The 24149-nt window shown below is 45.6% G+C and overlaps 1 protein-coding gene across 1 annotated transcript in view; it reads right to left on the reverse strand.

The window, feature by feature from the left end:
• CFAP74 (cilia and flagella associated protein 74) overlaps positions 1 to 24149 on the reverse strand; it is a gene marked incomplete in the record, with an annotated part of 325669 nt that overhangs the window by 29858 nt on the left and 271662 nt on the right. The window contains 1 exon segment of the mRNA XM_073602977.1: positions 539 to 659. Coding sequence (XP_073459078.1) covers positions 539 to 659 — 121 coding nt within the window.

Raw genomic sequence — 24149 nt, forward strand, 5'->3', positions numbered from 1 at the left:
TTTCTGTCACAAGTGCCAGACAAGTGCCAGTACAAGGAGTACTTAGTAGGTGTCAGCAGCATATTCTGTGTGCCACATTTTGATACCTGCCTTTATAGGTCTTTAATATCTTTGATGCCATTTACTGTGAACAATATAAAGTGAAGGAACAACGATGTAAAGGATAAGGATCTATTGTCAAGCATTCATAGTGGAGCTGATTCATAAAATCTAGGAGAATAGACAAGTGGGGCTGTTGCTTCAAGCAACATATAAAATTTCTCTGTATCACAATGAGAAGCCCTCCTGTCTTCATAGCAACATGCTGAAAAAAAAAAAAAGAGGACTGGCCTTTACAATATGGGAAGGGGTGGGCAGGCCATAAGATCAGTGGAATTGATATTTCAGAACTGCAGAGTGTGTTGAAGAGTGAGTTAGCAATCCACAAGAACAGCCATTGGCCGGGAAATATTCTCATACTGATGAGACTCAAGTGACCAACACCACATTCATTGTCTGTTGAAGTCCGGTTTATAAATGTTTTGCAGAAAAATCTTACCTCCTTCTATTGCTGGGATGGTGCAGAGTGACTCTGTAGAGACATCCAGTAAATCTCCTCCTTCGATGTACATGATGTGCTTCCTGGAGGCACCTCTAAGCTGGATGGAATGAGCTATGTGCTATGGACACATAAACGGCATATTTGAAACATATTTTTATGTATATATAAACAATAGCAACAGTCTTCTAAAAATGGTGCTGGTTGGCTGTTGTGTTGATCCATTAGTGTTAATACATTCTAAGCCACTGATGCTGTACAAATATGCAGACCAGGAATTCTGCCTTCACCGACTTTCTCATTTCCATGCTTGTTCTGGGTCAGTGACTAAAAAAGTATTAAAGATATTGGACTGCAATGACAGCCAGACAACTAGCATTTTAGAATGAGATATTAACAATGACAGCCTCTATATTATTTTATTACATGCTTCCAATAAAAGTACAGGGTATAGTACGACACAATGACTTAGCAGTGTCTTATAATAGATACAGTAGGGCTAAACAGAGGTTTTTACACTTGCTCTGGGTCAGTTTATTAAAAATACCACAGTATATACTCCATACTGTGCCTGCATTATACATTTCATTCATAAAGCACTGCCTGTGGTGTGGATAATATGACAGCCCAGTTGCATATTACTGATTCTTTCTACTCCCAGAATTAGCTTTAAAGCCCCAAAGCAAGCAAGGTGGATAGCACAGTTGTTAAACACGCTGTGATTTAAAAAATTTGCCAGAAGTTTTTTTTTCCAATGAAACAGCAGTATGACCATGGTGAGGCCACACCAAAGCTTTATAAATTAGCTTGTGAAAAGAATTATGTCTTCTGTAGGAATGTAATTCCGCGTACACACGATCAGAATTTCGGCCCGCAAAAGTTCATCGGAAAATGCAACCGTGTGTATGCTCCATCGGTTTTTTGCTGGCCAAATTCCAGCCAACAAAAGATTGAGAGCATGATCTCAATTTTTCGGTCGGGAAAAGTTCCTATCCGAAAATGTGATCGTCTGTGGCAATTCCAACGCGCAAAATTCCTACGCATGCTCGTAAACGTAATTTTCTCAGCTCGTCGTAGTGTTGTACATCACCACGTTCTTGACGGTCGTAATTTCAGCGAACTTTTGCGTGACCATGTGTATGCAAGGCAAACTTGAGCGGAATCCCATCAGAAAAGCCATCATATCTTTTTCTGATCAAAATCCTGATCGTGCGTATGCGGCATTAGGCTTCATTCACGCCTGAGCGTATCGTCTTTGAGCGTTTTTCCAGCGCTTTGCGCGTGATTTTGCCACTTTTTTATGCATCGTTCTACAGCATTTTTGAGCTTTGACAATTGCGCGGTCGTGCGACGTTGTATCCAAACAAAATTTATATCCTTTTTTCCCCACAAATAGAGCTTTCTTTTGGTGGTAGTTGATCATCTCTGCTTTTTTTTATTTTTTGCGCTATAACCAAAAAGAAGAGCGACAATTTTGAAAAAAAAAAAACAATATTTTGTACTTTTTGCTATAAATATCCCAATTTTTAAAAAAACAAAACAAAATGTCTTCATCTTTTTAGGCCGATATGTATTCTTCTACATATTTTTTGGTAAAAAAACCCCGCAATAAGTGTATATTGATTGGTTTGCGCAAAAGTTATAGTGTCTACAAAATAGGGAATACATTTATGGCATTTTTATTATTATTTTTTTTTTTACTGGTAATGGCAGTGATCTGCGATTTACTGGGACTGCAACATTGTGACGGACAGATCGGACACTTTTGGCACTTTTTTAGGACCAGTGACATTTATACAGCAATCAGAGCTAAAAATAGCCACTGATTACTGTATAAATGTCACTGGTAGGGAAGCGGTTAACACTAGGGGGCGATCAAGGGGTTAACTGTGTTCCCTATGTGTGTTTCTAACTGTGGGGGGAGTGTGGCTGACTAGAGGAGGAGACAGATCGTTGTTCCTACTTAGTAGGAACACACGATCTGTCTCCTCTGACAGAACTGGGATTTGTGTGTTTACATACACAGATCCCAGTTCTTGCTCTGTCACGAGAGATAGCGGGTGCCCGGCGGTCATAGCGCCGGCCAGGCACGCGCATTGGCTCTGGGGACACACTGCGGGCGCATGCGCGCGCCTGCTACAGCGTCTTAAAGAGCCGACGTACAGCTACAATGGCTCGCGCAGCAGTGCCAACCTACCGCAGTATACATGCGGCGGCTGGTTGAGAAGGGGTTAAAGTGTAAGATCAGGCAAAAACTAACTAACTCTAAACCTGCTCTCTTCCGCATTCTAAACCTAATCTATCTAACCCTGTAAAGCAAAAATCGCTGTACTTGCCTATCGTGCAGCCGATCCGGTTTCTAGTGGCGGAAGTTGTGTGTAGGAGAGGACTGACAACGGCTGTGAAATGGCAGGGAAGTGACATCACCCATAGACTTACTATGGGGCTTCTGTTGTCGGCTGGCTCTCCTGCACCCACCTTCACATTGAAGCCGCCGTTGACAGCTGATGCTGGGACCGGACCAAATTAGCTGCAGACTAGGTAAGTACAGCGATTTTTGCTTTACAGGGTTAGATAGATTAGGTTTAGAATGTGGCAGAGAGCAGGTTTAGCGTTACCTAGGTTTTGCCTGAACTTCCACTTTAAGGCTTACTTAGCTGGTATCTGGAACAATCATACTAATCAACACTCAGTCCAGTACACACTTCATTCAACATTACCAAGCCTGATGAGAAGGGGGGCCCTGGGAACCGTTGTATTTTTTTATGATACAAGAGTCGGAATAAAATGAAATCATCACTTTCTATGTTCAGGTTTTGGCACTTTCTTCCTGGTACACCCAGTCCCTGTTCAAGCAAAGAGCTGACCTTCAGTCACCACTCCTAGAAGAGCTGACCAAAGATAATCATTACCTTTACATTGCTTGAGACCTGACGGACAAAACCTACTGCATTACATTATCCAATGCCCCACCCTTTCTTCTACGAGCTCAGATTTAGGCATTAAAGAGGAACTGCAGTCTGCTCATATAATTTGTAATAAAAAACATCTTTGCCATCTGAAACTTCCCTCCAACCACTTTGCATATTATTTTATATATACTGTGATTCTGTACTTGCCAAATATGCTGCAGAAATCTCCCTCCACTAAGTCTGGGTGCAGCCATTTCAACTGTGGGCAGCTGAAGCTGCTGCCTGTTCACTTCCTGGATTTACACACACACACAGGCACACCTCCAGCTCTGCAGCCCTGCAGCTCTTATTGGCCTTCTTATGACTCATCCCCCCTCCCTTCCTGGCAAACCCTCACCAGAGTGAGAGAGAGAGCTGTGCATGATGTCATAAGCCTAGGGCTAATGACCAGACAAGACACAGTAAGTGGGCTGTATAAGGTATTTACTGGCAGAAAAAAATGTTTTACTATCCAAAGTTAAAACAACAAGGGCAGAAATGAAGTGTGTGGTCCCTCGCGCTACCAAGTGAATAAGACAAAAAAGTGATAAACGAAACTTCTGCTAGACCTATAGTGGACACAGTGCACATAAATAAATGTAAATATAAATGATCAGCATAATTTCTTAAAATGCTCCTATCTAAATACTCGTAATGACAACCTGCTGATTATACAGAAATAAAAAGAAAAATGAATAAAAACATACCCATACCATAAAAAAATATATATATACTGTATATATGGCCCAGGCCAAATATGGGCAGACATAAAAGGCCAAAAAAGGTAAGGGACCGAAAAAACTTATAGCCATAGTTAAGAATAAACAAACCTAATCAAATTACGAAAAAAACAAATATATATACACAAACAAATGTGCATATAAAAGCAGCAAGTAGTGCAGAGAGCAAGTAAGCAATTTCCGTACCAGGAATGAGGTATCAAGGCATATCAATATAGATAGCTTAGGGATAAACAGTAAACATATAAATAAAAGTTAACAATTACTCAAAAAACAATTAAGGTTGAATTTGACATTCAAGCCCTCAGGTGTTATGCCGCGTACACACGGTCGGACTTTTCGACCGGACTGGTCTGACGGACCAAATCCAGCGGACAATCTGATTGTGTGTGGGCTTCACCGGACCTTCAGTGGACTTTTCCCGTCGCAAATCTGACGGACTTTACATTTGGAACTTGCTTCAAATCTTTACGTCGTAACTCCGCCGGACCCAGAAATCCGCTCGTCTGTATGCTAATCCGACGGACAAAAACCGACGCTAGGGCAGCTAATGGCTACTGGCTATCAACTTCCTTATTTTAGTCCGGTGTACGTCATCACGTACGAATCCAGACTTTGGTGTGATCGTGTGTAGGCAAGTCCATTCGTTAGAAAGCCCGTCGTAAGTCCGTCAAAAGTCCGTCGAAAGTACGCTTGAAAGTCTGTTGGACCCGTCCGGTAGAGAAGTCCGACCGTGTGTACGCGGCATAAGAGTATGTAGGGTATGGATCCATTTGGATACCTTCTGACTTATGGATCTGACCTTGTGTGCCCCCCTCCATGGTTTATTATATTTTTCTATCCCCCAAAACTGTAAATGTGTGGGGTCTTTGTTGTGGACCTGCGCAAAATGTCTTGATACGTTGTGTTTAGGTAAGCCCTTCATGATGTTTTGGACATGCTCCTTAATAGGGATGAGCTTCGTGTTCGAGTCGAACCCATGTTCGACTCGAACATTGGCTGTTCGCCCGTTCGCCGAATTGCGAACGATATGGGCCGTTCGCGCTAAATTCGTGTGGCGCGTCACGGCCCATAATTCACTGCGGCATCGCAGTGCATTGCTGGCTGATGATTGGCCAAGCATGCACTATGACCCGCATGCTTGGCCAATCACAGCGCCGTCAGTAGAGAGAGCTGTAATTGGCCAAAGCCAGGGTGGCTTTCGCCAATTATGGCTCAGGGGATTTAGTACACACCCCACACTATATAAGGCCGCCTGCACGGCGGCCCTGTGTAGTGTGTGTTCCGGTGTGCTGAGAGATAGAGAGAGAGAGAGAGACAGTGTCATTTGATTTGAGTTAGATAGATTAGGCAGAACAGTCAGTCAGTTAGCTGCACTTACAGTATATTGTGTATATATATATGCATCCCAGGTGTTGCATATATATATATATACACTGTATTCAGTTTAGCTAGATCCGTTCCTGTTATTTTCTATCTAGACTATTTACATTTAATGCAGTGCGTCCTGCTCACAGTGTTCAGCTAGATCCGTTCCTGCTATTTACATTTAGTGCAGTGCGTCCTGCTCACAGTGTTCAGCTAGATCCGTTCCTGCTATTTACATTTAGTGCAGTGCGTCCTGCTCACAGTGTTCAGCTAGATCCGTTCCTGCTATTTACATTTAGTGCAGTGCGTCCTGCTCACAGTGTTCAGCTAGATCCGTTCCTGTTATTTACATTTAGTGCAGTGCGTCCTGCTCACAGTGTTCAGCTAGATCCGTTCCTGCTATTTACATTTAGTGCAGTGCGTCCTGCTCACAGTGTTCAGCTAGATCCGTTCCTGCTATTTACATTTAGTGCAGTGCGTCCTGCTCACAGTGTTCAGCTAGAGCCGTTCCTGCTATTTACATTTAGTGCAGTGCGTCCTGCTCACAGTGTTCAGCTAGATCCGTTCCTGTTATCTTCTAGACTATTTACATTTAGTGCAGTGCGTCCTGCTCACAGTGTTCAGCTAGATCCGTTCCTGCTATTTACATTTAGTGCAGTGCGTCCTGCTCACAGTGTTCAGCTAGAGCCGTTCCTGCTATTTACATTTAGTGCAGTGCGTCCTGCTCACAGTGTTCAGCTAGATCCGTTCCTGTTATCTTCTAGACTATTTACATTTAGTGAAGTGCGTCCTGCTCACAGTGTTCAGCTAGATCCGTTCCTGTTATCTTCTAGACTATTTACATTTAGTGCAGTGCGTCCTGCTCACAGTGTTCAGCTAGATCCGTTCCTGTTATCTTCCTACTGACAGGCAGGCTTGTCTGGTTACAGTATATAAAGCTACCTGAAGAAAATTACAGGTGTTCTATTTGATCCTATTAGTACCACGGTCAGGCAGCTAGACTATTTACATTTAGTACAGTGCGTCCTGCTCACAGTGTTCAGCTAGATCCGTTCCTGTTATCTTCCTACTGACAGGCAGGCTTGTCTGGTTACAGTATATAAAGCTACCTGAAGAAAATTACAGGTGTTCTATTTGATCCTATTAGTACCACGGTCAGGCAGCTAGACTATTTACATTTAGTACAGTGCGTCCTGCTCACAGTGTACAGCTAGATCCGTTCCTGTTATCTTCTACTGACAGGCAGGCTTGTCTGGTTACAGTATATAAAGCTACCTGAAGAAAATTACAGGTGTTCTATTTGATCCTATTAGTACCACGGTCAGGCAGCTAGACTATTTACATTTAGTACAGTGCGTCCTGCTCACAGTGTTCAGCTAGATCCGTTCCTGTTATCTTCCTACTGACAGGCAGGCTTGTCTGGTTACAGTATATAAAGCTACCTGAAGAAAAAATTACAGGTGTTCTATCCCAGCTTAGTGCAGCTACAGGCCATTAGTATGTCTGGAAGGCCAAGAAGGAGAGGCAGACAGTCACAAGCCAATAAGAGAGGGCAAGCAGGCTCTGTGTCTAGTGCTGGTCGTGGAGACGGTGCATCCTCATCAGCACGTGGCCATGGGACACGCTTGGCCTTTTTTTCGGCAGCTGGCCGTGTTGAGCCGCAACATGCGGAAGACTTGGTCGAGTGGATGACCAAGCCGTCCTCATCCTCCTCATCCTCTCTCACCCATGCCCAGGGTGCTTTGTCTGGCAAAGCAGCGGCCTCTTCCCTCAGCTCAATGTCATCAGTGACTCCTTCCCTAGCTCCACCATGTCCTCATGAGGATTCCCTCGAACTGTTTGACCACAGTGTTGGGTACATGCTCCAGGAGGATGCCCAGCGTTTGGAAGGCTCTGATGACGATACTGAGCTCGATGAAGGCAGTAACATGAGCACGGACAGAGGGGGTGCCCAAGAAGGACAGCAATCTGGCAGTCATGCTCCCCCTGCTGCAGCATACTGCCAGGTTTGCTCCAGTGATGAGGAGGGAGGGGATGATGAGGTCACTGACTCAACGTGGGTGCCTGATAGGAGAGAGGAGGAGGAGGAGGAGGAGGAGGAGGCGGCGGCACATCACCAACGAGGCAGGATGCCCTCCAGGGGCCAGCCTAAGGGCAGCACATTGACTGCATCACACCCCAAAGCTCCACATGTGCAGGGCGCTGCAGTCTCTGCGCGTTATTCAAAAAGTTCTTTGGTGTGGGCCTTTTTTGAGACGAGTACATCAGATCGCACCGCTGCTATTTGCAACATATGTCTCAAGCGTATCTCGCGTGGCCAAAACATCTCCCGCTTGGGTACCACATGCTTGACCAGACATATGTTGACCTGCCATGCAGTTCGTTGGCAAGCGTATCTAAAAGACCCACACCAAAGAACAAAGAGGATCTCTCCTTGCTCCTCATCAGCTGAGATTTCCAACCCCACTAGACCTTCAGTCCTCTCTGAGACCTGCAGTGAGAGGAATGAAGGTGTAGAATTAGGTGTGTCACAGCCAAGTACTTGTGGGCAATCTGCTTTTGGTACACCGACGTCAGATTGTACCAGGCAAATTTCCCTGCCCCAGCTGCTGCACCGCCGAAAGAAGTTTGCTCCCAGCCATCCACATGCCCAGCGGTTGAATGCTAGCTTGGCAAAATTGCTAGCACTTCAACTGCTGCCTTTTCAGTTGGTAGACTCTGCCCCCTTCCGTGAGTTTGTGGAATGTGCGGTTCCTCAGTGGCAGGTACCCAAACGCCACTTTTTCTCACGGAAGGCGATTCCGGCTCTCTACCGGCATGTGGAAGGCAATGTCCATGCCTCGCTGGACAGGGCGGTCAGCGGTAAGGTGCATATTACCGCTGACTCATGGTCCAGCAGGCATGGACAGGGACGTTACCCAAGTTTCACGGCGCATTGGGTGACTCTGCTGGCAGCTGGGAAGGATGCAGGACAAGGTGCAGTAGTGTTGGAGGTTGTTCCGCCACCACGCCTCCAAAATGCTGATTGTGACACACCTCTCTCCTCCACCCCCTCCTCTTCTTCTTCCTCCATGGCCTCTTCCTCGGAACCAGCGGTGCTCCGTAGGCGTTCAAGGGGCTACGCAAGTACGGAGGCCAAAAGATGCCATGCGGTGCTTGAGCTGGTGTGCTTGGGGGACAGGAGCCACACTGGGGCAGAGGTTCTGTCAGCTCTGCAGGGGCAGGTTCAGAGGTGGTTGACGCCACGCCAACTTAAGGCAGGAATGGTGGTTTGCGACAATGGCACCAACCTCCTCTCTGCCCTCCGACAGGGACAAATGACCCATGTGCCCTGTTTGGCTCACGTCCTTAACTTGGTGGTGCAGCGGTTCTTGGGCAGGTACCCGGGCTTACAGGATGTCCTGAGGCAGGCCAGGAAAGTCTGTGTGCATTTCCGCCGGTCATATAATGCCAGTGCTCGGCTGACGGACCTCCAAAAGGAGTTTAACCTGCCCAAGAACCGCCTAATCTGTGACATGCCCACCAGGTGGAACTCAACGTTGGCCATGCTGCAGTGGCTGCACACGCAGCAGAGGGCCATCAATGAGTACCTGTGCGACTATGGCACCAGGACAGGGTCAGGGGAGCTTGGTTTTTTTTCCCCACGCCAGTGGGCCATGATCAGGGATGCATGCACTGTCCTGTCACCATTCGAGGAGGCCACGAGGATGGTGAGCAGTGACAGTGCATGCATCAGTGACACTGTCCCCCTTGTCCACCTGTTGGAGCACACGCTGCGTGGAATAATGGACAGGGCACTTGAGGCAGAACAGAGGCAGGAAGAGGAGGACTTCCTTAGCTCTCAAGGCCCCCTTTATCCAGACAGTGTTCCTGCGTGCCCGCCGATCACACAGGAAGAGGACGAGGAGGAAGAGGAGGAGGAGGAAGATTGTGTCAGTATGGAGGTGGAGCCTGGCACTCAGCATCAGCAGCAGTCTTTAAGGGATCAGTCCCAAGAAACACATGGACTTGTACGTGGCTGGGAGGAGGTGGCTGCGGACCATGTCGTTCTTAGTGACCCAGAGGACTCCGGACCGAATGCCTCAGCAAACCTACGCTGCATGGCCTCCCTGATCCTGCAAAGCCTGCGTAAGGATCCTCGTATTCGTGGTATCAAGGAGAAGGACCAATACTGGCTGGCAACCCTCCTTGATCCACGTTACAAGGGTAAGGTTGCGGACCTTATCTTGCCATCGCAGAGGGAGCAGAGGATGAAACATCTTCGGGAGGCCTTGCAGAAAGGTCTGTGCAACGCGTTCCCAGAGACTGGGAGGTTACAAACTCCTGTTTCTGGACAACGTGTTGCTGAGGCTTCGGTCAGTCAAAGAAGGAGCGGTGGAGAAGGTGGCCGTCTGACCGATGCGTTCAGACAATTTTTTGGTCCGCAGCCCCAAGGTATGATCGGTTCCAGCAACCATCGCCAGCGTCTGTTTTACATGGTGCAGGAATACCTAGGGGCAAGATCAGACTTGGACACCTTTCCCACCGAAAATCCTCTGGGTTACTGGGTCTTGAGGATGGATCACTGGCCAGAGCTTGCACAGTATGCAATTGAGCTACTGGCCTGTCCTGCATCCAGCGTTCTTTCGGAACGCACATTCAGTGCTGCTGGAGGCGTGGTAACCGATCACAGGGTGCGTCTGTCCACCGACTCGGTCGATCGGCTGACCTTCATAAAAATGAATGAGTCTTGGATCACCACCAGCTACCAAGCACCTGATGCTGATGTAACCGAATAATTTTTTTTGAAATCTCAGATCCCTTCAAAGACTGCCTATGCTGATGCTGAGTGACTATCCCTGAGTAATTATCCTCTTCCTCCTCAATCATCACGCTGATAGCTTGTAAGAACATTTTTGGTTCTGGGCGCCACCACCGGTGCCTAAGGCACAATTTTTCAGCCCCTGTTTAACAGGGGCGTGTAATTACAATTTTTGATGTAATACTTTGCAGCAGGGCTCGTTCCTGCATTCCAACTAGAGTGTCTGTGAGGGGTTGCAGTGTTGTGGCACCAGCACCAGTGCCTAAGGCCCAATTTTTCTGCCCCTGTCTAACAGGGGCGTGTAATTACAATTTTTGATGCAATACTTTGCAGCAGGGTTCGTTCCTGCGTTCCAACTAGAGTGTCTGTGAGGGGTTGCAGTGTTGTGGCACCAGCACCAGTGCCTAAGGCCCAATTTTTCTGCCCCTGTCTAACAGGGGCGTGTAATTACAATTTTTGAAGCAATACTTTGCAGCAGGGCTCGTTCCTGCGTTCCAACTAGAGTGTCTGTGAGGGGTTGCAGTGTTGTGGCACCAGCACCAGTGCCTAAGGCCTAATTTTTCAGCTCCTGTTCAACAGGGGCATGTAATTACAATTCTTGATCTAATATTTCACAGCAGGGCCCTGTGAGGGCTTACAGTGTTGTGGCCACAGCAACACCTAAGGCCCAAATTTCTGCTGAGTATATAGGGCAGGACCCTACTTTCAAACATCTAACTTACAAACGACTCCCACTTGCAAACGGAAGGAGACAACAGGAAGTGAGATGAAATCTACCCCTAGGAAGGGAAATTCTCTCCTGTAAGAGTTAATATGGGAAAACAATTTCTCCTTTCCACTGATGCTTTCCAATCCTTGTTCCACAAAAAAACCCAAATTTTCAAAAAACATTTTTCATTGGGACAAAAAAGTGAGGTGAAATCTTCTGAAGAGGAGGAAAGACAGCAAAACAAATGTCACAGGGGTGATAACCCTTCCCTATGTTTTCCAAAAAGCTTAGAAAAGATTTTTTGGCTGGAGCTAAACACGTTAAAAATGTTCAAAATTACAAACAGATTCTACTTAACAACAAACCTACAGTCCCTGTCTTGTTTGCACCGCCTGTATACTGCTGTTCAGAGTATATAGGGCCTGGTGGCCCCACACCTTTCCTTATTTTAATTTGGGTGCGGGGTTCCCCTTAATATCCATACAAGACCCAAAGGGCCTGGTAATGGACTGGGGGGTACCCATGCCGTTTGTCTCACTGATTTTCATCCATATTGCCATGACCCGACATGACATTAAACCCGCAAGCAGTTTTAAATGAGATTTTTTCCTTTAAAAATGACATTTGGTGCAGGGACTGTTCTAAACATGGGAAACACGCGTCACTTTACAGGCATACTATAGACACCCCCCAGGTACGATATTTAAAGGAATATTTCACTTTTTTTTTTTTACTTTAAGCATCATTAAAATCACTGCTCCCGAAAAAACGGCCCTTTTTAAAAGTTTTTTTTGCATTGATACATGTCCCCTGGGGTAGGACCCGGGTCCCCAAACCCTTTTTAGGACAATACCATGCAAATTAGCCTTTAAAATGAGCACTTTTGATTTCGAACGTTCGAGTCCCATAGACGTCAATGGGGTTCTAACGTTCGTGCGAACTTTCGGTCCGTTCGCGGGTTCTGGTGCGAACCGAACCGGGGGGTGTTCGGCTCATCCCTACTCCTTAATTCTAATTTTAAGGCTTCTTTTAGTCCTTCTCACATATTGCAGATTACAGCTACATTGAAGAACATATACAACAACCTCAGTATGGCAATTTATAAAATCTCTAATTGGGTAAGATTGTCCAGTACTGATGCTGCAAAATCTGTTCGTTTCCGTTGTGGTTTCTTAGAGTGTTGACAAGCAAAACAATATTTGCAGGGAAAAAAAACCTTTCCCTGTAAAGGTGTATCCCCTAATTGGAGGTGGTTGTACAACATTTTTTGCGATAATGTCTCTAAGAGTTGGTGCTCTCTTATGCTGTGTACACACGACCGGACTTTCGACGGACTGAATCACGTCGGACTTTGACGGACTGATAACGTCACACATCGTATGACGAAACGCGCGTCGGGAGGAGCTGACGTGCTGACGTCCCGTGTGTTCCGTCTGTAGGACGGGTGTTCGCTGTAGCCGGCCGGCTCATACGATTCATGCTGTTTGTCTTCATTTTAAATGTAAGTGTGTTTCCTATTTTTACAATAAATTACCTATATCAGGATTACGCTATGTCGATACTTTTTTTCCTTTTGGGGAATTCCTGGATGGTAAACTGTTCCGGTGCTTTGGAGGTGCGCACGGAGGGTTTCTTTCTGTAGCTGATCCTTCCAGATGGTGTAGTGGATTATCGCCGTTCAATCATCCCCATTGGTTAAAGGCCCTGACCGGGTTAAGGTTACAGGCTTATCTAAGCTTGCCTTGTGGTAAGCACATTATTGTATTGGTGTTAACACAGTGGTGTGGTGGAGGAATCAATTAATCATTAAGAAGAATCTGAGTTACATCTTTGGACTTTTCTTACCTGCACAGATGGACTTTTCTATTGTTCATTTATAAAGTTGTTGTTTTCACATTTAAATTCACGCGAATGGGGTTCAAGGAATGGTTTATCACCATTGTTTACTATTAATGATATGTCACAATTAATGATATGTCACATTTAATATTGATATTCACTTACTAATATTGCAATTTTTTAGTCTATCCAGTGCTGTTATTTGTTAGAATTAAGGAGCATGTCCAAAACATCATAAAGTGCTTCCCTAAACACAACGTATCAAAACATTTCGCGCAGGTCCACAACAAAGACCCCACACATTTACAGTTTTGGGGGATAGAAAAATATAATTAACCATGGAGGGGTGCACACAAGGTCAGATGCATAAGTCAGAAGGAATCCAAATGGATCCATACCCTATGTACTCTTACACCTGAGGGCTTGAATGTCGAATTCGACCTTAATTGTTTTTTGAGTAATTATTAACTTTTATTAATATGTGTACTGTTTATCCCTAAGCTATCGGTATTGATATGCCTCGATACCTCATTCTTAGTACGCAAATTGCTTACTTGCCCTCTGCACTACTTGGTGCTTTTTATATGCACATTTGTTTGCGTATATATATATATATATATATATATATATATATATATATTTGTTTTTTCGTAATTTGATTAGGTTTGTTCATTCTTAACTATGGCTATAAGTTTTTTCGGTCCCTTACCTTTTTTGGCCTTTTATGCATTACTGACATCAGCACATTCATGTGAGTCCGCCCGTATTTGGCCACAGAGCTATAAATAAATATATATATATATATATATATATTTTTTTTTTTACGGTATGTTTTTATTTATTTTTATTTCTGTATAATCAGCAGGTGGTCATTATGAGTATTTAGATAGGAGCCACTACTATAGGGCCGCCTGATTACCTTTCTTCACCTTTTTTTATACAATATGGGCTATATATACTACTCTGCTCTTTTTATCAAACCGTTGTTGCACTTTAAATGCGTTATCTATGTAAGAGTCCATTTGGCTTTTTTAATAAATCTTTGGTTGTTTAAACAATTTACACTATGGGAGGCATTTATTTTATTCTCACATGGTACCCGGAACCTTGAGTGACACATCAAGACCTGGTAATCGGGAGCCTGGAAGTTGAAGCTCGCCATCAAAATAGATACCTATAAGGCTGATTCACCATTTCACAGAGGTGAGAGTTCTGTGAGCCCTAAGCAATTGTGTGAAGTCACGGGAACACTGTTTGTTTGCACTAAAATGTAATTAGAAGGACTGTCTTATAGATATTTAGAAGAACTCTTTGGACTGCAGTTTAACCATTCTGCACTGTTTATTTTGTGACATCCAGCATGTCACTGTTTGATATTTTCATTTTTTCATAATTATGTGTATTCATTTTAAGTAATTGGGCTGATCATTTATATTAACAAGGGCAGAAGATTTAAAAGATGGAAAGTTGACAAAAAGACTGAAGAGCTGCTTTAAGCACTGCATCAGGTGATGGGGAGGGGTGTTTACCCCTTATATTTAAGAGGTGGCTGGCTATAGACAGACCACAGTTTCAGGAAAGAAATTTTCTTGATTCCCCCATCAACACAGACGGTGTTGACAGGGGAATCCCACCCACAGAGCCATAGTGTTCTCCCGGCGGGGGATGTGTGTGGGGTAAGCCATCCCTGCTGGGAGAACACAGTGATTATTGCTAGCAGCTGTAACATGTAAAATCTGGCAGGCTGTTTGTACCCAAGGTGATCGATCAACTTGGGTACTTTCAACCTGCCCATACATGGTTCGAATCTCAGCCGCTTCCTGCTGAACTGGTCGAGATTTGAATCGTCTATGGCCAGCTTTAGGGAACTCCTCCACAGTTGTAAGAACAATTACTGCAAAAAAATAGGTACTTTGTGGCGACTACTATGTAAGCGCAAGTCCAGCATTTAGACACCCCCCCCACCAACGTGCTCCCTTCTCGCATTCTGCCCAGCCCCATACATTAAAGTGACTATGTTAGCAGCACAGGGAGACTTATAAAGGCTTATAAATACCTGTAAAAAACAAGGCTACAGTGAGGGAAAAAAGTATTTGATCCCCTGCTGATTTTGTACATTTGCCCACTGACAAAGAAATGATCAGTCTATAATTTTAATAGTAGGTTTATTTTAACAGTGAGAGACAGAACAACAACAAAAATATCCAAAAAAATGCAATTTAAAAAAAGTTATAAACTGATTTGCATTTTGATGAGTAAAATAAGCATTTGACTTTGCAAAACATGACTTAGTACTTGGTGGCAAAACCTATGTTGGCAATCACAGAGGCCAGACATTTCTTGTAGTTGGCCACCAGGTTTGCATACATCTCAGGAGAGATTTTGTCACACTCCTCTTTGCAAATCCTCTCAAAGTCATTAAGGTTTTAAGGCTGATGTTTGGTAACTCAGACCTTCAGCTCCCTCCACATATATTTTCTATGGGATTAAGGTCTGGAGAATGGCTAGGCCACTCCAGGACCTTAAAGCGAAGTTCCGCTTGAAAAAAATAGGATTTTTCAATACAGCTTACCTGTAAAATCCTTTTCTTGAGAGTAGATCAAGGGACACAGAGTATTCATTACATAGTGGGTTAGATAGGCACCATCGGTGATTGGACACTGGTTAACCCCAATTAAGGAGAATTCCTCCCCTATATAACCCCTCCCATACGGGGAGGACCTCAGTTTTGTAGCAAAGCAATAGGTAACCACGTAAAACCCATAGAAGGGCGGGAGCTCTGTGTCCCGTGATGTACTCTCAAGAAAAGGATTTTACAGGTAAGCTGTATTTAAAAATCCTATTTTCTTGATCATACATCACGAGACACAGAGTATTCATTACATAGTGGGATGTCCCAAAGCAATGCACATTTGAGGGGAGGGAGACACAGATCAGAAAATATAGACCGCAAACGGACCAGAGGAACTAAACTGCAGCCTGCAGTACACTGCGCCCGAAGGCGGTATCCTCTTGCCCTCTTACATCCACCTGATAGAATCTGGTGAATTAATGGACTGAAGACCAAGTCGCAGCCTTACAGATCTGAGCCATGGAGGCCTGGTGATGCACTGCCCAAGAAGCACTAACAGCCCTAGTTGAGTGCGCTTTCACATGAAAAGGAGGAGTCTTCCTCTTTATATCATAAGCCTGAAAAATAACCTGTCTAATCCATCTAGAAAGAGTTGATTTCGACGCTGCATGGCCTTTCTTATGGCCATCTGGCAGAATAAACAATCAGTTTTCCGTATCTGAGCAGTTGCCTGCAGATAGACACTGACTGCTCTAACCACATCAAGAGTGTGCAAAGATTCTTCCTCCGTGGACTGCGAATCTGGAAAAAAGGATGGTAGGATGGTAGGATTACATCTTGATTCAAATGGAATCCTGAAACCACCTTAGGTAAGAAGGAACGATTAGGACGCATAACAATCCTGTTCTTGTGAATAATTAAATATGGCTCTTTACAAGAAAAAGCTGCCAATTCTGATACTCTCCTAGCAGAGGATATGGCTATCAAGAAGACTAATTTTTTAGTCAAAAGCGCTAAAGGAGCCAGGTGCAGTGGCTCAAAGGGTTGTCCCTGTAAAGCCGACAACACCAAATTCAAATCCCATGGGCATACTGGATGTTTGACCGGCGGATTCAACCGCAGTGCGGAATAAAGGCCCGGACAAGGGAATGTGAAGCAATTGGCTTCTAAAAAAAATACAAAGCCGAAATTTGGACTTTGATAGTGCTCAAAGCCAATCTCATTTCTAGGCCTGACTGAAGAAAGGTCAAGATTCTGCTAATCATATACCTTCTAGGATGCCATCCCCTGGGTTCACACCAGGAAACATATGCCTTCCAGATTTTGTAGTAAATAAGCCTGGAGGCCGGCTTTCTGGCATTGACCAGAGTGGAAAGGACTGACTCCGAGAGCTCACGGTCTTTTAAAATGTGGGTTTCAGCAGCCAAGCCGTCAAATTTAGACTTCGTAAAGCAGGGTGACAAATCGGACCCTGTGTGAGCAGATCTGGCCGGAATGGGAGGACCCAAGGCCTGCCCACTGCCATCTTTACGATCTCTGCATACCAAGGTCATCTGGGCCAAGCCGGGGCTACTAAAAGGACCGACTTTGCTTCCCTTTTGACCCTTCCCAGGAACCGTGGAAGAAGTGGGTTCGGAGGGAAGGCATACATTAGATTGTACCGATCCCATGGGATTGTCAGAGCATCTGACCCCTGAGCAAGTACATCCCTTGTTCTGGACACAAATTTGTCCAGCTTCCTGTTGAATCTGGACGCGAATAGATCCACATCTGGTGTTCCCCACCTTTGACATATGGTCTGGAATATGTCGGGGTGTAGGGACCATTCTCCTGGGCATAATTGCCGGCGGCTTAAGAAATCCACTTGCCAATTTTCCACTCCTGGGATGAATACCGCAGACAGGCAGGGTACATGGCTTTCTGCCCATGCAAGAATGCGATTCACCTCCCTTTGGGCATCCAGACTTCTGGTGCCTCCTTGGTGATTGATGTAAGCCACAGCCGTGGCATTGTCGGATTGTATCCAAATAGGATGACCCTGTAGCCTGTAAGACCAGTCAATGAGGGCCAAGTAAATTGCCCAAATTTCTAGAATATTGATGGGCAAGCGTCTCTCAGTTGCAAACCATCTTCCCTGCGTGCATGTTTCTTCCAGAACTGGTCCCCAGCCTGTCAGACTGGCATCTGTGGTTACGATCTTCCATTGTAGTGGAAGAAAGGCTTTGCTTGTCAAAAGATTTTTGGTTCGTAACCACCAATTGAGGCTTTTGCGTATCCTTGGGGATAGGCACATCGGAAAGGCATAAGTCTTTTTGTTCCAAGCTGCGAGAATGCTTCTCTGCAGGGGCCTTGAGTGAAACTGGGCAAATGGAACAGCCTTGAAAGTGGAAACCATCTTTCCTAACAGTCTCATACATAGCCGAATGGATGGACTCTTTTTGCGTAATACTAAGCGGACTAGAGCTCTTACGGCCTTGACCTTTGGCTCTGGTAGAAACACCCTGCCTTGAGCGGTGTCTATGATCATGCCTAGATACTCCAACCTTGTTGAAGGTTGCAAAGAAGACTTTTCTAGGTTGATTATCCAGCCTAGCCTTTCCAAATGTCTTACTATCTTGAAGACAGCGTGGTTCAGGTGTGCCACCGATTGCTCTATGAGTAGCAAATCATCTAGATAAGCTACCACGTTTATGCCCTGAGCTCTTAGATTTGCTAAGAGAGGGTCTAGAATTTTTGTAAAAATTCGAGGAGCTTTAGCGAGACCGAAAGGAAGGGCCACAACCTGGAAATGGCGCTGGTCTACCACAAACCTTAGATATCTTTGGTGAGCGGAAAAAATCGGCACATGAAGATATGCATTCTTGATATATATTGATGCCATAAATTCTCCCCCCTGCAGGGTAGAGACCACCGAACGAAGTGACTGCATTCGGAAGGATCAAATGTGTAGAAACTGATTCAGATCCTTTAGATCTAGGATGGGTCTGACATCTCCATTTGACTTTGGAACGGTGAAGAGATTCGAGTAGAACCCTGAACCCTGATCTTTTGGGTTCATTTCTACTATCACTCCCTGGGATAGTAATCGATCTAAGGCCAGTAGTAGTGGTTCTCGCTTTACTGGATCTTTGGGAACTCTTGACCTTAGGAAACGAGCTGGTGGAAGCTCTAGGAACTCTATTTTGTAACCTAGAGATACTGAAGAGACCACCCACTTGTCCTGAACCTCTTCCCGCCAGGCTCCTGAAAACTGTAGGAGCCTTCCCCCCACTCGGCCAAGTGGGGGCGCCCCTTCACAGAGATGTTTTGGTGCTCTGCTTGGCAAGCTTTCGTCCCCAAGCCTTTTTCTGCCCTTGGGTGTGACCCTGGGCCTTTCCTCTGAAAGTAAACTGGGAAGGCCGTCACCACTGCTTAGAGCCTGATGTTCCAGGGGAATGGGAAAGAGACCGTTTGAATGGTGGACCTTTACTCCTCTTAACTGGTAGGAGTGTAGATTTACCACCTGTAATTTTTTGGATAAAATTATCTAGTTTATCCCCAAATAGGCGTTCTCCTTTGAATGGGAAGCCAGCTAAATATCTTTTGCATGAAAGCTCTGCTGCCCAACTTTTAAGCCAAAGGGACCCGCACATGTGTACCAACAGGAGAGACAAACGAGATGCTTGCTGGGCTGAATCCAGAATGGCATCAATCATAAAACACAGAACCTGTGGAAGGTCTGCATAGTTCTCCACTTCCTCACTGGGAAGGAGGCCAAGCATCTGCTTAACCTGTTCCTTGAGGAAATGACACAAACCCACAGTTGCGACTGTAGGTTGGACTACAGCGCCAGCTATGGAGAAGGAGGCTTTTAATAAAGTTTCCAGCTTTTTATCAGTTGGATCTTTAAACACCTGAGCATTGTCCAAGGGACAGGTCAGGTTTTTATTCACACAAGAGACAGCCGCATCCACGGATGGGACCTCCCACTTCTTGGTGAAGCTTTCCTCCAGAGGATAAAGCATAGAAAACCTTTTAGGAGGAGTAAACAGTTTATCGGGATGTCCCCAGTCCTCATACAACAATTTATCTATTAAAGGATGAATTGGAAAGGAAAAGGCGGTCTGTGGGATCCTTCTGACCCCCAGGGAAGAAACAGAGGATATAGCGGCCTCAGCAGAGGGCATTTTAAATGTGGAACGCACTAGTTCAGTATAATAGTTGACCTGCTTCTTGAGTGCCTGAGAGGAAGACGCTCTCTCCTCTTCCTCTGAATCCTCAGACTGCTCTTGATCCCTATCTCTGGATAGGGATCTCTCCTCATTGTCAGAAGATTCATCTGAAAAAGAAAGTGCAGCAGAGGGAGGGGATCTACCCCTTTTTCTGCTATTTTTTAAGGAAGCTGAAATAAAATTCATAATTCTTCCCTCAAAACCCTCCAATGTAGCCCTAAGGGAATCCTCTGTGACATACGCTGGGGCTGTAACATTAAAAACCTGACAGGGGCACTGACTCATCCTGTGAGGCTGGCTCCAGTCTTGCAGGGGGGATGGTAATCTGCAGGCATCTTTAGGACCCCTAGACACAGGCGGTGACTTTCTTGTGCCTTTGTTACCTCCCGAGACCCTCTTACGAGGAGACATAGTCCCAAGCTACAAAGCAGAGGTACTAGTACATATGCAATCACTGTTGTGCTAAAAGTCTCACAATATACATATATGCTTTATACTGCACAACATGATGCTGAGTAGGTGTCTTAGGATTAGCCTGGATCCGACCACTTTAGGATGCTCACTGCCCACACTCTGTGTCCATCTGTTTACAGAGCTCTGAACGCTCTGGGCTTTTAAATTAGCCACCTGGTGTCTGCACACCTGCAGTGGAGGAAGTGAGCGATTGGACACCAGCTTCACTGAGTGTGTATCTGAAAAGCACGTAAGTTTGCTCCTTACTCCCTCTAGTGGTGGAAATCAGGTAAGACATGCACTACTCATTGAAGAAAATCCATTTGTAATATATATATATATATATATGATTAACTTCTTACCTGTCCCCGCCGCAGGAACTGCTGAGAACAGACAGTTTCCAGCCTTCACACATCACGGCGGGTAGCGTTGTGCCAACCTTCAGGGTTTTTTGGGTTCCTACTCAGAGAAACCTCTTACCTGGACCTGTAAAAGACTCTGCCAGAAACTTTCGTGCCACTGTTTTAATAGTACACCAAGCCTGGTTTTCTGAGAGCCCAGTCCTCCAAAGAGAGACTTACAGGCAAAACCTCGCTTCCTCGGATGATGAGGCCCGGGTACCATACCATCTTGGGAGTAAAAATATCGGCCCGAGATATGGATCTGGTCAGCATAGCCCTTTAAGCCCCTGCAGGGACCAAACTGGAGCTTTCTTCACAGCACATGTTTTACGTGACCAACCACCTTAGACACTGGTGAAAAAACTGAGGTCCTCCCTGTATGGGAGGGGCTATATAGGGGAGGAATTCTCCTTAACTGGGGTTAAGCAGTGTCCAATCACCGATGGTGCCTATTTAACCCACTATGTAATGAATACTCTGTGTCCCGTGATGTATGATCAAGAAAAAAAACATTAAAAGCCAGCAGCTACAAATACTGCAGCTGCTGACTTTTAATGATGGGACACTTACTTGTCCTTGGGGTCCAGCGATGCGGGGGAACGAAGCCCCGCTCGTCCCCCCCTCCGCTTAGCGCGCCAGCATTGTAACTGTGGGCGCCTGGCTGTGGCTTCACAGCCAGGCACCCACTGTGCATGCGCGAGCCGTGACTGGCCACGCAATCATCTGGGACCTGTCACGTGTCCCAGATGATTTCCTAGAGGGAGGGGGAGAGCTGATCTCCCTTCCTGCGCCAAGGGAAGTGACATTAGGAGCCCAGGCGCCGAAGGAGGCAGATTACGAGGGACCCTCTAGCAACACGCTAAGAGGTGAGTAAAAATGATTTTTTTTTTTTGGGTGGAACTCCACTTTTAATGTGTTTCTTCTTGAGCCATGCCTTTGTTGCCTTGTTGTGTTTTGGGTCATTGCCATGCTGGAATAGCCATCCACGACCAATTTTCAATGCCCTGGCTGAGGGAAGGAGGTTCTCACCTAAGATTTGACGGTACATGGCCTCGTCCATCGTCCATTTGATGCAGTGAAGTTGTCCTGTTCCCTTAGACGAAAAACACCCCAAAGCCTAATGTTTCCACCTCCATGTTTGACGGTGGGTCATAGGCAGCATTCGTCTTCCTCCTGCAAATACGGCAAGTTGAGTTAATGCCAAAGAGCTCGATTTTGGTCTCATCTGACCACAACACTTTCACTCAGTTCTCTTCTGAATCATTCAGATGTTCATTAGCAAACTTCAGACAGGCCTGTACATGTGCTTTTTTGAACAGGGGGACCTTGCGGGCAGTTCAGAATTTCAGTCCTTCATGGCGTAGTGTGTTACCAATTGTTTTCTTGGTGACTATGGTCCCAGCTGCATTGAGATCATGGACAAGATTCTCCTGTGTAGTTCTGGGCTGATTCCTCACCGTTCTCATGATCATTGAAACGCCACGAAGTAAGATCTTGCATGGAGCCCCAGACTGAGGGAGATTGACAGGTATATGTTGTGTTTCTTCCATTTGCGAATAATCGCACCAACCGTTGTCACCCTCTCACCAAGCTGCTTGGCGACGGTCTTGTAGCCCATTCCAGCCTTGTGCAGGTCTACATTCTTGCCCCTGACATCCTTAGACAGCTCTTTGGTCTTGGCCACGGTGGAGAGATCTGATTGATTGATTTTGTGGACAGGTGTCTTTTATACAGGTAACAAGCTGAGATTAGGAGCATTCCCTTTAAGAGAGTGCTCCTAATCTCAGCTCATTACCTGTATAGCAGACACCTGGGAGCAAGAAATCTTGCTGATTGATAGGGGATCAAATACTTATTTCACTCATTAAAATGCAAATCAATTAATAACTTTTTTGAAATGCATTTTTCTGGATATTTTTGTTGTTATTCTGTCTCTCACTTTTAAAATAAACCTACTATTAGAATTATAGACTGATCATTTCTTTGTCAGTGGGTAAATGTACAAAATCAGCAAGGAATCAAATACTTTTTCGCTTCACTGTGTATACTTACCATATCAGGGATCAACATCGCCTCTTCACTGCTCGCTGACCACTGCAGGTATTCAGCCGGCCAAATGTGTTGAATACCTGTTTCCCCCATCACATTCAATGGTTCCTCCCACCGGCATGTACATTCTGTAGTGACATACAAGGTGGAGGGAGAACTGCAAGGTGCAGTTTGGGGAGCAGGTATTCCGTACACCTGGAAGTTTGGAACACCTGCAGCAGCTGGTAAGAATGAAAGGAGCAGTGTCTGAAAAAGTAGACCGCAAGAAAGGGTCACCTTCGCTAATTTTCGCTTTGTGTGCTAACAGGGTCACTTAAAAAAGTTTCCAGCATACATTCCTTAAACCCAGATGTCCCCCAGACTGGCAGGGACTATTTCTTCTCCTGTCTGCGAGGTGGTCCCCATTACTGGATATGTAACATTCTATTGTGACATCAGAGGGTGAGTTATTGGCAGCCTGGGCCCAGAGCAAGTGGTTTTATAACCCAGAAGCGGTGTGGTGATCAGTGACAGAGGAGGATATGGAGCACAGCACTGGAGCATGTGAGGTGAGCAGTGCTTAACAAACTACCCCACCGCTCCTCCTCCTACTGGAGGGAGGGGAGGGTGCAAATGTTTCATTAGAAAGAGTTAGGCTTTAAGTAGCATCTTACTTTAGTATATTGTTTTTCACAGGGTCACTTGAATACAGTGGCGGCTGGTGCTCCATCAGTCAGAAGGGGAGGCAGACGGACCTGACCACGGAACCCCCACCCCCGTCGCTCCAGCCCGCTCCGCTCACCTTAACGACACCCCCCCCTCCGACTCACTTAACCCTTCAGGGAGAGATCAGTCTGATGATGGGGAGGATGTCTGCTGTCCGTTCACACGGTGTGGACTCACCTCTCTTCTGTGGTAGTCTGCTGGCGGGGATCCTCTGCCTCCTGCCACATCCGATCACATTGTCCCGGAGCGGCACTCATACGAATGCTCTGATAGAGAGGAGGAGGAGGCAGCTGGGCTGAGAGCCATGTGTTCCCGAAGAGCAACTGCATCACAGCGGCCGTGCGTCTCCTCCCTCCTTCTCCTCCCAGGCCAATGGGATCGCTTCTCCTTTTGGCCAATCGGGAAACAGGTCTCAGGTCCTGCTTCCTGATTGACTGGAAGGAGAATCAGTGTGACAATAGGGAATATATTTATTCCCTATTGTCACACAACTGGTTGGTATCAGGGCGCAGTGCTTAAAAAAAAAAAAAAATCCCATTGGAATCCATGCGCCCGACACCCTGTATGTAGATTGGATAGGGGGACGGCGCCCCTGCGCTTCTAATTGAGCGGCCGCCATTGCTTGAATATACAACCTGTAAAAAAAACACTGCATATAGGTCATTTTTTGGTGGCCCATTTCTTGAAAAAAAACAGTTTCATTGCTTATCATCTGCTGCAATTATTTACACACAGCTTGCTGGTTCGTACTTTTACTACAGGATCCAGCAGGAGAAACCAGAGCAGGCTGCAGGGAAAACAGGTATTCAACT

This window comes from Aquarana catesbeiana, linkage group LG10 (assembly GCF_042186555.1).
Source record: "Aquarana catesbeiana isolate 2022-GZ linkage group LG10, ASM4218655v1, whole genome shotgun sequence".
NCBI lineage: Eukaryota > Metazoa > Chordata > Amphibia > Anura > Ranidae > Aquarana > Aquarana catesbeiana.